The sequence below is a fragment of the Megalopta genalis genome, chromosome 6 (genome assembly GCF_051020955.1).
Source record: "Megalopta genalis isolate 19385.01 chromosome 6, iyMegGena1_principal, whole genome shotgun sequence".
Lineage (NCBI taxonomy): Eukaryota > Metazoa > Arthropoda > Insecta > Hymenoptera > Halictidae > Megalopta > Megalopta genalis.
The window spans coordinates 4,589,277-4,605,646 of NC_135018.1; the positions used below are offsets into that span (position 1 = coordinate 4,589,277).

At 44.5% G+C, this 16,370-nt stretch overlaps 1 protein-coding gene across 6 annotated transcripts in view; it reads right to left on the reverse strand.

The window, feature by feature from the left end:
- Positions 1–1,570: 1,570 nt before the first annotated feature.
- The window catches only part of sv (paired box protein shaven), a 248,830-nt gene continuing 234,030 nt past the window's right edge, over positions 1,571–16,370 (reverse strand). For 3 of the 6 annotated variants that reach the window (XM_033476260.2, XM_033476261.2, XM_033476262.2), the window contains 6 exons: positions 14,695–14,780; positions 13,473–13,785; positions 11,940–12,038; positions 10,992–11,222; positions 9,638–9,733; positions 1,571–6,209 (listed from right to left, as the gene is read on the reverse strand). In XM_033476260.2, coding sequence (XP_033332151.1) covers positions 5,980–6,209; positions 9,638–9,733; positions 10,992–11,222; positions 11,940–12,038; positions 13,473–13,785; positions 14,695–14,780 — 1,055 coding nt within the window. In that variant the 3' untranslated portion in view covers positions 1,571–5,979. Of the gene's footprint in view, positions 6,210–9,626; positions 9,734–10,991; positions 11,223–11,939; positions 12,039–13,472; positions 13,786–14,694; positions 14,781–16,370 lie in introns of all 6 variants that reach the window. The other 3 variants (XM_076522548.1, XM_076522547.1, XM_076522549.1) reach the window with 3 other exon arrangements.

The window sequence follows — 16,370 nt, forward strand, 5'->3', positions numbered from 1 at the left end:
GACGAGGTACATCGTGACTGCCATACCGACGTAGAAATTCAAAACTGATTTCAGCGTCCTCTACACGTGTGTAAATGCGTAGTTATTATGGTACGCATCTGTGGTCCGCTGAGGCGAAGGGGAGCGAGATGCTGCGACGAGAGTGAGAAAGCTTAGCTCTCGTGGCATCGATGCTGCGTGCTGTCTTGTTCCGAGCCTTGGTGTACAATATAACAGTGTCTCTATCAGTATTGAACGATGTTATTACAAAATGAAAGATACATAAAAATAAATATTAAATTTAAAATGTTGTGCTCTGTTATTCGCCAAGGACTAAAAAAATGCTAGCACTGTAAAGCTTATGAATTTATTAACGTTGTAAATATACCCATCTCTCTCTCTCTCTCTCTCTCTCTCTCTCTCCCTCTCTCTCTCTCTCTCTCTCTCTCTCTTTCTCTCTCTGCAAGAAAATATGTCTGAAACTATTGCAATATATATATATATATATATATATATATATATATATATATATATATAGAGAGAGAGAGAGAGATGGGTATATTTACAACGTTAATAAATTCATAAGCTTTATATATATATATATATCACTAATTATATAATTAGTAGAAATGATTGTATCATAAAATGTTTCATAAATACTGTTTCCATCATTGAAATATTAGCGCCGTACACGCTTATTGCCTCCAAATAATATTCAGCAGTCATAGTAGAAATGAAATATGCAGGATATTCGCTGCTTGCTAACGTGCCTAATTCTGTGAACTATCGGTAACGTTGATCGCGACACGAAATGGTAAGGGGTCTCTAAAGTCCTCCAAATCTGAGACAGGAGAGCACATAGGATGCAATGTCTATACGGATCCTAAGTCTGTGAATGTATTTTCAAAAGCTTGCAATGGTGCAAATTTAGCCTCCTCAGATACTCACTTTTCTCTGTTGCAGTCAAATGTAGTTCGCTAGTTTACCGACCGATCTACGTAGGTAGAGTCTGCCATCGTACCACAGCATTTTCTACGGAGTCGGTAATTCAGACCGAAACACAAACGTGTCAGATCCCTGCAATTAATCCCCTCTGCTGTTGAAAAGCAATGAACGGACACGTCTGATCATAGTTTTTTACTGGATCTATTTCTTGTAAATTCTACTGTACGCGAATCTGGCAAATTCTCAAATTCAATTTATTCGAAAACGAAGCGTCGGTCGATAATATTTTACGAGTTCTTTCTACTTACCTATGCACAAATGAAAATCTTTTCTTATCCAATTAATTTTTTTCCTTATGTATATTTGTTTTCTTTACGTATTCGTGGTTTTATTATTAACAAGTTTAACTGAGTTGTGCATTTATTAAACAATATATTTACTGGTATAATATCATATTTAATTCTGCTTTCATAAAATACTTATTATGAATGATCGTACATCAGTTACAATATCAAATACATCAATTTCGGTATTTCATATATTTAGATAGTGACGTTTTATTTAATAACTAGTGTAAAGGCATTCAGAATATCTGTAAAAATGAGACTTCTCACTTGACCCAGGATAAATAATCGACAGCAGCGAGTTTCATATAAACCTCATATTTATTTAAAAAGGATGTACAGAGTTTTGTTTGCAAGTATCAACAGCGAGACTCGGCAAGAGCGGCGCACGGAACAAGAATATCACACGTGTATGAAGTGAAAGAGAAATAATAGGCAGAAACATGTTTGTTATTTCGATTAGAAACTTCGCGGGGCGCAGCATCCAAGCCGAAATCTCAATTTCATATGTGTTTTTGCACCCGTTTGCAGGCTGTGTGCGCATGAGTTTCTGTATGTATCTATGTGTGTGCGCGTGTGTGTGGAGAGGGGGGGGGGGGGTTCTAAAGGGAAGGCGAGTGTGGGAGTGATAAATATTCCCTTCGTTTGAATGCTGCGCGAAAAGTGTTTCAGTTCCATTTGTAGCGATGCATCGATTTCCATTTACGAACGAATTGACATTGCATCGTCGTGCTGTTCCTCATTACGCTTTGTTAAAAAAAAAAAAAAAAGAAAAGAAAAAATACCGCCTCCATCCTATGGAGGCTTGGAAACGTTTTACTGCGATATTGCTCTCTCAATGGATTTCTTTGGCAAAACTTATTACACATAGGTCGTCGTTACAATTAATAAATAATAAAGGCAATTAAATAATAATATAATAATAATAATGATGATAATAATAATAATAATAATAATAATAATATAATAATTAGAATAATAATCGTGTGATAATAATGAAAATAGCGATAATAGCAAATAGAATAATAATAATCATCGTTATGATAATAGGTAATAGAATAACAAAAAGTGAAGTACGCATTAGTCAAAATTACAATCCCGACAATCGTAAATCGCATTGAGAACGTCAGATCTTGTTCTGATTCTGTGGGTAACACCTTACGAACGAGGAGCGACGAAATTACTGTTTTTTCTCGTTGCAAGAAAATGTGCTGCGATTAACGATATATCGGATCTCGAGGGCTCGAAGATCTAACAGGATCGCAATTTTCCATCCATTCTCTATCACGCTCGTTCTCTCCTCCACTCTTCGCTGTACGTGCCATCGTCTTCCCGCTTACGTTTCTTCGCGATACACAACGCTCAAATACGACAACGTGTTTCGCGATTAGCAATTAATCGGTAGCAAGTGATCGCGGCTATCGATCTTTCGTCCTCGCGACAGAAGCGTAATGAACACCTGAAGATCGCAACTGTGAGAATAAAGAGCGAAATTATTATCCATGATCGTTGTGATGATTCCGAGAAATCGGCCGCGAGACAATGATTTCGCGTTGATTCGACGCGCGGATCGAAGAACGATCTGCGAAGTCGTTGCGAGGACGCTTCGGATCGACGCTGTTCGATGGTTGTTCCTTTCGAAATGAAGCGAACGGCGGAGTTGAAAGGATGAAGATTTCACAGCGAATGATCAGCGAATGTTCGAATAAATAATACGCGAATAAAAATAGATTAAAAACCATGATTAGGATAAGTATAACAACAGGGAATGTCGAGTGGCCTGTTATCGTTCACGCGCGGTGCGTTCGAATATAATTCGCTAATTATGAGATAACTGTGATGCGAGCTCGGAAACCCATTTTATGGTGAATTTCTCAAGCGAAACACGATCGACTGATAATCTCCTCGACGCAGGACAACGGTTACATCTAGTTGATTGCGCTGATTATGAAGATCGTTAATTAAAATCGCCGTCGTTCGACAAACTCATTGCACTACTTGCGTTAAGAACTTAAAAATCGGCCGAACCCGCTGACAAGCGAAGAATAAATTAACCCGAGTGTTATGTAATAAATAAATACATGTTTAAAAAAAAAAGAAAAGAAAAACAATATTTTCAGATTGCAAAAAGAGCGTCGCTGTTGCGTCCCCGTACGCGCGTTCATCCGCGAGAATTCGAACGGTCCGGTCGCCTGCGCATAAATTTCCTCATTAAGGTTACAAATTAACATTTCTGCCCGTTAATCATCGAGAAATTGCGAGCACGTAACTTCTCATTAAAGCGAGCCGTTGCCGGACGTTAATTACGGTCTCGCGGCCAGTTCTTTTTTTGCCGTTTTCGAGCGTTCCGCATAACATTAAGCCGGAAGCAATGCGGCTTCCGGAGTGTTCGCGCCGAGGTGTCGGACGAAACGCGAGAAGCGGCGCGATTAAGTCGTTGCTTAATTCTCTGTTAGACGTCGAATCGGTAATCAAAATCTCGTCGCGTGCCCGACGAATGCTCACGGATGATTCGCGATCGAACGCACGCCGGTGTCGGCCGGTGGAAGCCATCTTTTTACGTCCTCCTCGCGCCATTAATCTCTGCGCAAACCGATGGGCTCGGAAGTTATCCCGTTTCACCTTTCACGCTTTTCCGATTGCAAATTCAGATTCGCTGATTGTTCTCGACTCGTCGATCCAGCGCGTCGCTCGCGGAGCGTTTATATTTGGTTTTGAATACACAGGAGCATTTTGCGCGCCGCGCGTCGCGCGTTGCGTTTCCCGGATTACGTGCGCGTGAACTGATCCATAGATTCGCGTGTCGTTTTTAACCCCTTGACATACCGTCTTCTTCGCAGTTACTGTAATTACAAATTTTTCGATTGCGATCATTTCTTAGAAGGGACAGAAAATTGATGCTTATCGTGTGCCTAAATTTACTCGGATGCTCAAATATTGATGACAAGAGATCAGAATTTTATTCCAATTTCAAAGGACAGAATAACACATCTATACTCAATTAATTATTATCAGAAATTTTCATGACGAGTCGGACTCGCCAAAATACGGCAAGGGGTTAAGGTACGTAATGCTTATGTCAAGGTTATTTTAATTACGCGAGCGGAACGTGTGGTCAACACACGCAACGTGTAATCAGTAGCAGGTCATTAACGGAAATTTCGGTCGCATCTTTTGTTCTCTTCAATTTGCAGAACGATCGAACGCGCGGTCAATGAGACGATTCGACTGTCGCGTACCGGGATGCTCGTCGGGAGAAATGTCATGGGATCGAAAGGAAAGCACGTAGAACGTTTCGCACACGGCGTTTAAAATGCTGCACTGTATATCTCCGACCTGTACATTTGTAAACTTGTCGCTCGAAACCGCCGTTAAAAACTGTGCATCCGTCTAAGCTACGCAACGCACGCAACCATCATATCGGCAATCAGTGTCTGTGGTCTTTGGTTTCTACAAAAAATATATATAATATCCTTAACAGTTAATGATCGTTCCGTCGATTCTTGATTTAAAAATCTCAATAAACTTACCGATTAGGTCTACCATATACTCTATGTCGTTTTTGGAGGGGATTCGGGGTTTTAGGGGTTGGTAGGGTCGTGCTTATTTAGGAGAAAGAACGTGCCATCGTCTTCGGCAGTTGACTCTGTCTGTGTTTACGCGAGTATATGTATTATTATTTATATATATATATATATATATATATGTTTTTTTCAATTTTATATATATATATGTACACATTCTAAATACCGTCGACGACAAATGTGCCCAGCTGCATCTGCTTGCCACAATCACCGGTGTTCCGTCTATCAAGGTAAAACCGTCCGAATGCACGGGCATATTTGGAGGGGTGACCGACTCTTAGAATTATTCTAACTGAAGATCGTTAAATTAATCTACCTACGGTTACACGCACTCTACAGAGTACCGACACTGTTGGCGTAGGCCGCGGGGGAAGACGGCGGTCTCGTCCGCGCGGCTCGACACCCTTGTCCTCCTTCGAGCTGACTGGGGGGGCCAGACACTTGTCGATTTGTTGCCGTTCGTCTTCGAATTCTCTCCGTTAGTCATCGACGTTGAGACGGTGTTGTGCGAGTCTCGTGAATCAGACGCCACAGGCAGTTCCGACGATTACCGATTTACTCTCGACAATGTGTGCACGTCCTCGATGCTTTTGTTCCAATAATCTTCTATACACGATCGTTATCATCGTTATCATCGCCATCCTCATTCTCGTAATCATTGTCCTCGACTTTGTCGTCGTCGCCCACCGAGTGTTATTTACTTAGCTGCGTACCACAATCGTTGAATCGTCTAATACCCATTGTCAAGTGAAGCGTCTAAGTCTCTATCTCTCTCGGGATTGTCATGTTCGACAAAATTGAATGTATCGATCCGGCGATCGTGTGTAGTCCGCCGAGAATCGATCGTGTAAAGAGTGTCACACCGGTACGTGTCTGGCCATCGGCCGACTCAACTCAGTCCCCATGGTTTCCATTCGAGTCTACAGCGGTTCGTTTCACCGAGCCCGCTGTCCCGATCGTATTTCCCCAATATCGATGGGCGGTTAGAATCCGTTCCCGAGCCGTTCAAAATAAAGAGATCATTGCTTGTCGTCAGCGTGGTTCCTCGCAATATGGCGTCCATCGTCGCTGCTTGCTGTTTCCACTCCTGGAAAACATTCTGCCCGGAGCTGGTCTCCATCGATCAATCAGGCCAGATAGAGATCCGTCGGCGTGGAAGTGTGATCCGGTTTGGTGCATGCACTTCCGGTCGGCGAAGCTGCGCTCGCGCCGCTGCTCGCCCTGGTTGCTGCCAAAGGCGAGCGACTAGCCACGTCCGTGCTGTTGTCAGGCCCACCGTTGTTACATCCGCCGCCCTGCTGCGGATTGTTGTGGGAAGACGCCAGCGTGTCCCCGTTACAGTAATAGTACGTGGAGTCTGCAATAACACGGTGCGACACTCTTAATCTCCTGTTACAGCACCGCATGCCGGTTCGCGTTTTTAACTAGAAGTGTTCTAACATTGTCTCTAATCGACTCGGAGCATTAACACGTTCCGTGCCGAGCTTTTTTTACTCGAATCTTCACACTTTGATATTTTACTAAAACTTGATGTGTTACGTGCAATTATTAATTCTCGTACACATAACAACGTAACAAAAACTTATCAACGCCCATTCTTGCGGTGGAAATTGATTCTTCGGTTCTAAATTTCTTGTAAACAATTTGTTCAGTTCACTAAGTAAACATGCAAGCGTGTACCATCGATGGTACACGTGGCACGGAACGTGTTAAACGCGGATAATATCCTTCGCGGGGTTCGTTTTGTCCCGGTATGGGTTGAAACGGTTTCGAGAAAAGAACAGTTTTAAACGCTTATATGTATACTGTGCGTTCGGCTGTGTTCGCCGAACTGTGGTGGTTCGACGGTCGGTGGAGAGGGATTCTGCATGGAATATTAACCCTTAGCGGACGACGACTTTTTCGGTCGAGTCAGGTGGCAGGACGAGGCGATTTTTGCAAATATGTCGAGTGTCTTATATGATACAATAAAGTGATCTTACATATAAATTATCTTACAAAAACGTTATGTTTCGTTAGTTTATCTATATTCGCACTTTTATGAATATAATTTTACAAAAATTACGATTTGTAGTTTCGTTCGGTGCGATAGTTTATAAAACATTGACCAAGATGCATTCTTGGTTTGTCTGGACGTGTATCACAGAAACAGGTCGTCTCATGTCTTCCCCCTGGTTTGTTTCGACCGGAACAAGCTTTGCAATCTTTCTTTGTGCCAGTAACAATTACATGCGGCTTCCCGTTTAGACGAATTTCGTCAGAGTTGGACGTCGAACTTGAAGATCTATCACGTGGATGACGAAAATCTCCTCTCAATTTGTTGATCAAAATTTCGCGAAAGTTCAAATGTGTAACTGGCTGTTCGTTTCTTTGTCTTTTTACACGTTTATAGAGAATGTACGAATCGATTAAACAAATTTCCAGTCCCCGGAAAAATAATTTGCGCCACCACTTCAGGGACTTTCACATAAAACAGTAGGTCGGATAATGTTGGAGATAACGAAATCTAACATAAACACCGACTGTCGCCTCTCGCTCGCCATTCGTCCTGCCGCGTTAAACGCCGTGGCGACCGAGAGTCGCCTCTCGTCCGCTAAGGGTTAAGTCGAAAATATCAAATAAAACTTCTTCATCCGAGGCTTTTTGTATACGAGAAGCAGGAGTTTGAAGTTCGGCCCGGTTCACGTGGGCTGGCATTTATTTTAGAAGTAGAATCGGTAGGTTATAGACAGACGCGCCAATGGATAGAACGCGTGCTAGCCTTTTCGAACTCATCTTTTTTCGAGACAGAGAAGGCTAAATGAACAAATTGTGGTCTATATCTCCGACTTATTTATTCTATGTAGAATTTCGGTTTGTACTGCCGGTTCGAAAATATCCTGCATAAGGGTTCCGTTTAAAACAGTTACGAAGAACCTTTACTTTGAATAACTCTCAAGAAGAACCGAAATTCCCAACTCTAGTATCTGTTTTGGTTACAGTGTACATTTTAGTTTTCATGTCGACTCTATAATCGTTATTTCTCAGTTCTATGTCCGTTGCGAAGTGATTCTACAAAATAGTTGCACAAAAAAGGTTATATGTCAAGGTTATGCCTGTATTCAAATAATTCAAATCTCGCGCTGCTCGTTTAGATTGTACAAAAAAATTACATGAAAATATTTGACGAATTTTAATACATTTAGCTTTTTAATTTAGACATTTAAGTTTATTAAAGTAACTTTACAGCGTACTCGAATATGCTGCTTCATCTACATGAACGATTTTTTTTAGAAATTAATAAGTTGAACAAAGGTTTCTTGTTTTTCTCCTGCAGCGACATTGTAAAAAATGTGCACAAATTGGACAGTTTGGTTCTTTATAACGGTTATTTGCAGTCAAGGTTCGAAATAGATGTTACAACTGTTTTCAAGTTCAGATGTACGACAGAACACGCCAGCAACCAATGGGACCATTTATATATTGAGTTCGGAAAAGTGCAAAAAGATTACACATGTTCTGTTTCTAAGGATTCATTGCTATGCGTAATGGCTATCATTTCTTCTTTTTAATTAGATCAGATTTTTATGGATTTTGTACTGTTCCTCTTGCATGTTTTCTTACCCTAACAGCAGACTTTGATGCAACTCTTAAATTTGCATACTGTTTGCACACGATTGTCAGTCTTGAAGGACGATCTGCACTCTTTTCCGTTCCATACCCTCCAACATTTCTGAAGGAATTGTAAATAACTTTACCTACATTGCGAAGTGTTGCTATTGCACAATCGCTCAATCTTTTGCACAGAATCGTGAATACGTATGGTAAATAAATATTTACTCGTGTGAACGGTCCGTCGACTCGGCCCTAACTTGAAACGGAAAAGTTTGAAGATGTTCCGCTATTTTGACGCAGCACAGTAAGCAATGTCTCTATACTTTCAGCTTTACTTTACGAAAAAGAAGCATTTATCTCCGGTTCCAATTGATTACCGACACGAAAATAATATAATACAGTAGCGCTGTCTTTGTTCAACTACATTTGCCAAAGTCAGCAAACTAACAGTGTGCAATCTTTTCGTCACAGAGCATGATCCTGCTAGAAAAAAATGCCAATAATACAGACCGCATCTTTCCCTCGTTCCGCGCTTGGTTGCGATTTGCAGTTCTGTCTTTAATTACTACTTTCAACGTTTACTAACTATTTTTGAAACTATTTTGGAGTGGACGCGGCAACGTATTCGCGGAGTTGCGAAATCCCGCAGTAGAAAGGGGAAAAGTTGAACTCGCGCGGCTGCGAAACTTCGGTTCCACCGGTGTCGAGTGCAACGAGCGCCGTTACGTCACGCACTAGGAACGAGCAGGTAACGTATCGCGTGTCCGATAAAAAAATTGTTTATTATTCCGTTCATTCTTATGCGTCGAATACATTTCACCCGGAGGTATCGCGATCTATGGGAGTACCCGCAATCCTCCGTTATGAAAGACGAGATACATATTGTGGGACCGCATGTAAACCGGCCTGTCCGCGCGATTCCGCGATTTTTTTTTACAGCATCGATCTTATCCTGCTCGTCTCGAAACCTAATGAAATACCGGCGGGTTTCTTCAGTTTTAGAAAGTTCAGTTCGATTTTATCGGCAGTCTTGGTTATCTGACCAGCGCCGCGGCCGTGATCATTCCGAGAATATAATCGGCGCGGGCAGGTTTCGCGGGTTAGACCCGATCCGCGGCGTATCAATGAGTTAACACTTGACATTTCGCTTGACCCTAATCTAATCGGCACTCATACTCACTGTTTACTTACTGAGCAACCCGCTTGTCGCTGCTCCATAACCGTAGCCACTGTATGGCGCGCTCGAGTATTGAGAGTATGCTGCGCTGTACGCGTAGTCACCACCACCTAAACAAATATCGACAATGGACACGTTAGAATAGGATATATGGGACTAGTCGCGAAATTAGAAAGTGTGGTTTGATTCTATCGTACTTCTCTACCATGATATTCATTCAATTATTGTCTACTTTTCAAATTGACTTGCAACGATGTTGATCCTTTCGTAGGGTGTCGAAGGTTATAATGTTTGCAGACGTTTTGTTTATGGACATCGAATGTAACTTATTTAGCTTGTACGTGGACTTCTGACTGTGCTATTATCGACAGTAAAATAAAATGATACCGTATTGTACGAAGAAGTGGTTTGTAATGTAGAGGTTTTCTACGAGAATAGCAACTTGTACAACTTCCTCAAATTGTGAAACATTTTCAAATACTTTTTACCTAGGATGTATCCCTAAAAACATAAGTTAACGCTTTACGAGTAAATGTTCATTCGCATTTTCTTCTTTACTTTGAGAACGGCTCGTGTAGGGCCCTCTATATTACAAACAATTTTCCTGAAACAACAAGGGTCACTTCGCCACAAGTGTTCGTTAGACCTACCTAAGAATTTAGCTGTACTTCGATGGTGGCCATTTTTCCTTCCAAAGAGAAATAAACCCCTTTATCCGAATCGGTTTCCGTAGAAACGTAAATGCTTAATAATCACAAACGACCAAATTTTTATAGCAATTTGGACGTTTCGAAAACACTATTTACACGTGCATTTTGCACTAGCCAGAGGGAAGATATATATATTTATAAGATTTGTTTCAGAACTTTTCCCGTATCGTTCGGCTTTGAAACAATTTTCACACAGACTTATATAGGCCCAGAAATACGTTATAACTTTCATTTCAACTATTTGTTGATAAGTTTTGCCGTTGGCGATTTACAAACATTTACGTGGAAGAACCGGCTCAGATAAAAGACATCCAAATTCTTAGGTTGGTCCGACGAACGATGCGAATTTGTATAAAAATCGGCGTGTAACAGTCACCACCGGAGGTTCCCTGGTGACAGAAACTCGAGAGAAAAAAAGGGATTGTCTGGTCGGGGCAAGCAACAGCTTGCGTTTATCAATACACGGCTCTCGGCTAGCTGCGAAGCTGGTAAGTCAGTTGCCGTTGCGTAGGACTCTGACTTACCCTTTGCGTGAGAACACTGCTCTCGCAGAAGGTCACAAGCTACCGTTACCCCTGGCGAAGGGATGTCTTTGCTCGCAGATCAGAGATATACCGTATATCCCGAGCCTGCGGCAGTGTTTCCATATATTACTCACCGGTGGCGTAATGTCCGAAACTGGGAAGCATCGTGGAGTACGGCGGTATCGCAGATGCTACCTGGGGCTGCGAAACTGGCGGCTGCAAGACCGTCAGTCCGGGATCGCCTCCGGGGGTGTTTGGGGCCGCGGGGGTGGCGTTTGTCTCGTTCTGCAACGAAATCGGGGGACTTTGCTCGCCCCCACCGGCCCCCACCCCCACATACGACACTGCGACGGTACTGCTCTCAGCTATGGCCATGCACAACACAACACGACATTCGAGTCAAGCACTAGCTAACGATCAGCGCCTTACGTCTAAAGCTTAATTAAATTCTCGTCGGGATTAGGCGGGACGAGGACAGGAGAGACGATGATCCTATGGAATTTGTTTGTTGGTGAAACTCAACGACACGCGACGCGGACTTTTTCTTTGGAGAGTTGCTTCACCCGACCGTAATTACCTACATGCGATTCCTCGAACAAGGATAATGGGTGCAATTATACTGTACATTACGAATCTTGACTTTCTCGAACCGTTGCAAGAGGACACGAGGCTTTTCCTTTTGTTCGGGGATTAGTAACACTCTGCGGAACACTGTTCAGAGATGTACCAGTGGTAATTCGCCGCGTTGTATTTTGAAATTTTCATACTATCAGGGCAATGGATCAAGCTATGATATCGTTCGACGTTGACTTTTGTTGGACTCGCAGGGCCAGACCAGGAGTTTGATGGTTCGTCAGTTTGTGTACTTACTCTAGAAGTATTTCATGGGATACGGACACGGATGGGAAGATACCAAACACTTTATTAGTCGGAGGCACGTTCGGATCAATGGTGTACACCGATCAAAAATGATTTAACGAGTTTGGACACACGTTATATCCGAGGTATCGAGTCGCGTTGCTGGCAGCGCGCAGATGTGACCGGATGCTGCCGTAAGAAAACTAAAGAGGTGGCGAACTCACCGCTGGTGTGGTAAGGAGACATGTTAGCCCCGTCCAATGTTTGGCTCAATTTTAGTTCTTGCATCGTCAGTGGAGCGAGCGGCGTCAAAGTACCACCTGCTATTAAGGGATCCCCATTTTTCCGTTATTGCGATTCTGGTATCGTTGGCTGGCGGTCAAGGCGGAACGTTGACCAATTGATACTCGCGGGACTATATTATGTCGGGCTCTGTTTGTCTATTTTATTCGAACGAGTTTCTCCGGCCTGGAAACGCTCTATCGTCGAGTAGATCGCCAATAGAGGGAATACAGGTCGTCGTCGTTGCTGGGCCCTTTAGAGGCTGCCGCACGGGGCGAACAGTTTAGAGACTTCTCGCGAACTCGATCAAGAATCTCGGCATCGAAACGGCAAGCTCGTACGTATTAACGGGGAGCCAGCAAGCCGTGGAATCGACTTGGCCCGGGCCGCGCCGTCCTTCAAAAATTCTTCGATCTCGCCCGAAGATCCCCCGATTGAATTTCATGAGATGAAGCGGCCGTTACACGCCTCGCTTCGTCCATTCCGAGAAGCACCGAACGAAAAGAATTCGCGGAACGGCGCGGCGTGACCGAGTTGCTCGCAACACGTGCCCGCCGGAGAAAGTTTTCTACGTGTGTGTGTGTGTGCACGGTTGCGCGCGTGTGCTCATCGATGCCTATTTTCCGGTGTCTTTTCTCCACGTTCCGCCGTTGATCGTTCGCCATTAAACGACTCAAGGGTAGACGATAGAACGAACAGAGAAACAGAGAAAGAAAGGGATAGAGAGAGAGAGAGAGAGAGAGAGAGAGAGAGAAAGTGAAAGAGAGACAGAGAGGCAGAAAAAGAGAAAAAGAGAGAAAGAGAGACAGAGAGACAGAGAGAGAAAGAGTGAGATAGCGAGAATAGACGGAAATCCTAGATATTGGTAGAGGAAAGAGAAAAAGGCTAGAGAGAGATTAAAGTGAAAAAAAAGAACAAGGTAACAAGAGGATACCCTAACCACCAGACTACGCAAGGATTGCGGGTATCGTAAGCGAAAGTGGTCCGAGTGAGCCGAAAGACGGGCTGTACAGTGGGGATAGACGGTGAGGTAAGAGACGTACGTCCCCGTAGCTGAAAAGTCCGAGAGACCGCCACCGAATGGTGTGTTCCGCCACCTCTTCTGGCGCCGTTGCCGCTGCTCAGCACAGCTCATGCATTATTAAAGCCATGTATTTAGCCGATATGGGTATGCAAAGCCAGACGTAAGCCGCAATAATAAGCGTACAGGGAAGAGGGTCGGGCGAGAGAAGAGGTGGAGAAAACGGCGGAAGAGAGACGGAATTAGAGAATGGCGAGAAAGGGGAGGATGGTCGAGAGGTAGGGAGACGATGGTGGTTTGGTAGGACGACGCGAAAGGAGCTTGGTACACGGGGCATTATATACAAGAGGCTGTGGTGTGCACACACTGTCCGGGGGTTCTGTGCGAAGGAGGGGTTGACAGAAAGGAGGGTGCCGGAGGGTTGAAAAGAGAGAGAGAGAGACCAGCCGCTCACCTATGGTGCCCCCTATGGGCGGGGTGTAGAGATGGGGCGTTTGCGCCTGCGTCATCGTGCTGATGGTGCCCAGGGAGTCGTAGAGCTCGGCGGAGGTGGCAATCGCGTTCCCGGGGAATCCTCCGTGTTCGTAGTAACCTCCACCACCGCCGCCACCTCCGCCACCACCTCCGCCGCCACCGCCTCCACCTCCGCCGCCGCCACCTCCACCGGTTCCAGCGCCGTTCGTACCGCCGGTTGCACCGCCGCCTCCGCCGCCGAGCTCGCTCAAGAGTTTGTGTTCGTCCTTGATGCTCCATTTACTCGACCACAGCTGTAACAGAAGGTGGATGCTTCAGGCAAAGTTCGAGTGCCCGGAGAACAGGCTACTTGTTCACCAGGAGCAGCTTCGATTGACTTAGATGTCGAGCTCCCTTGCTTTTCCAATTTTTCTTTGACTATCCCTTTTCAGAGTGCTCGAGAATTATGCAAGATCCTACCGTTGTGCCACTTAAATAGGTCTTGTCTCAAGGTGCACTCTAACATATCGTACCAACAGAAAGGGCATATCTTCGGCTCGAACGAATGGGATATATAGTACATACAAATGTCAAAATGCAATGCTGTGTAACAGTTTTATGGAGAAGAATAATTATCATCGTTCGTTATAGACAGCGCTTGCTTCGTATCTACAGAACGCGGCAGAATGAGTGGTCAGGTTCGAGGACCCTGGTATATGCAAATGGTTAGGTTCGAGGACCCTAATATATGCAAGTAGAACTGGTAGGTCATGAACAGACGCGCCAGACGATAGTATCGTTCTGACAGTATTGACTATTTTTCTTTGGAAATGGCATTTTGCTGTAATTAATTTTGGAGATGAAATATGAAACGTACTGTCATCATGCAAAAATATAATAATCATGTAAAAATATCTATTCTCTAAATTCCATGATTTTCGGTATAAAATTGATCAACCTCTACAAAATGTGCTAAAATACTTTCGTTTCCGTAGTTTCTCAAGTATCATGAAATTAAATTATATTATAATGAATATATTTTATAAGTACGAAACAATGTAATCCTGGCGACAAATGTAATGCCAATTGGGAAAATGTTGGCGTACAATTGGTGCACAAGTTAACGTCGACATAGGACCAGGAAACGTTAATAGTATGTGCACAGATTTATGATCGTGAACGTTTGAACATCGAAACTATCGTCGACGCGATTAAATACTCACGTTTGAGTAAAGCTGGTCGCCATTGTAGGTGCTCCTTTGTCTTTTCAAGTCGTCCTCGGGGTGATCGTTCAGGTCTCGGTTGTCGTCTGCAATCACATGATTTATCACTGTGCGGTGCGGTCTTTGGTTACCGGCGAATAGGCGAATAGGCGAACGTGCGAACGCGCGGCCACTTATGCCTGGGGCCACATCGCCTAATCAAACCGAACACTCGGGTTCGCGAAATATCGCGTCAGAGAATAATCGTCGACACGGCGGCGGATGCAACGAAACCGAGCGCGGATACCGGGAGCATCTCCCCGCGCGATCTCTGTGTGCTATCTACGCCGGTGGAGCATACGTGGTCGTCTATGGCCGCGCGTTACCCACGAATCAAGACACAAATTAAACGTGGCCGGATGAAGCTAAATTGAATCTGTCGGACGGGTTGAACGCCGGTCCGCGGCGTAGACGGTGTGCATGGCATTGATAGATAGAGAAACAATTTCGATTCCATTATATGTCTTTATTATCTCTCAGCCATCCCAGCGGTTTAATATAGACACAAGCACGTGGGGCGAGTGACGGTATGTCGGACCGGAGAGAGGGCGGGATGCTCACCGCTATACCCTTTTAGTGGCTGTCGCGGGGGTGGCTGGACGGGGAAGGACGAAACTGACCAACGTTTCCAACCGAGAGAAGGGTGGCACGGTCGGCGGCGGCGGCGGGGAGGGATCGGATGAGTTTTCGGGGTGGGGGTAGATGGCCCAACGTTCGGGTATCTCGAATAATTAAATGACCATCCGAGGGTAGATGGGTGGAGTACCTAGCATAGGGCTCGTTAAACCTCCCTGTCCAGTTGTGATTGTCCAGCCGGCCGACGGTCCCGACCATTCGACCGGCAGGGTTTGTTCCTGGACCGCTATAAACCCCCTGTACCACCCTCCTCCGAGCCCCCCGTTTCAAACACGGTACACCGGTACCCGTTGGCTTCCATGAACTTGCTTGAATTTTACGATTCGATCGGCCGAGTTAATCGTGCTCTCTGGTAGCTAACCTCGCCGGGTGCTGGTTTTCGTGTAACGCGGCCGGCGCCGATTTCATTAGAGTTTAGGACACGTTCGGGAGTTCGTTTAATAGGTAAGAATTGGAATTGCAGCCCGAGAGAGGTAGAGTCGATTAATTCCGGCGACCTTATATACCGAAATATTTTACGTCGTTTACCGTGCCCGATTTTATACCCTTTCGAAGAAATATGCCCCGCTGGATCGCGTACAGGCGGCGAACTGTAATTAAAACGCGACAAAAACGAATCGATTCGGTTGGAAATATGGGCGCTGCTCGGAGATGCTATCCGATTCGGAAAAATCGATTATGAGGGAGAGAACTGGCCGAGTGGACGATAAATTCGGCGCGCGTTGACCGCGTTATGCTGTCTAATGCAAATTCTTGTAGTTTCTGCGATATTACAGTCACTGGTCCTTGACAGATTTGACAGAGGTTGAATTATGGCGGAAGGAAGGTCAGCGTTTCTCCCCCTCCGAAAAGAGCAGTAAATCGAATAATTCGATTGATGCCCGAGAGGGCAAAAGCGTACGCGCGCCGGCAGCCGAGCATCCGCGTTATTCGAAAGCAATTGAGTCAATGTTAAGCAATACAATACACGGGTAATAATGGACTCTGGGGTGAATCTGGTC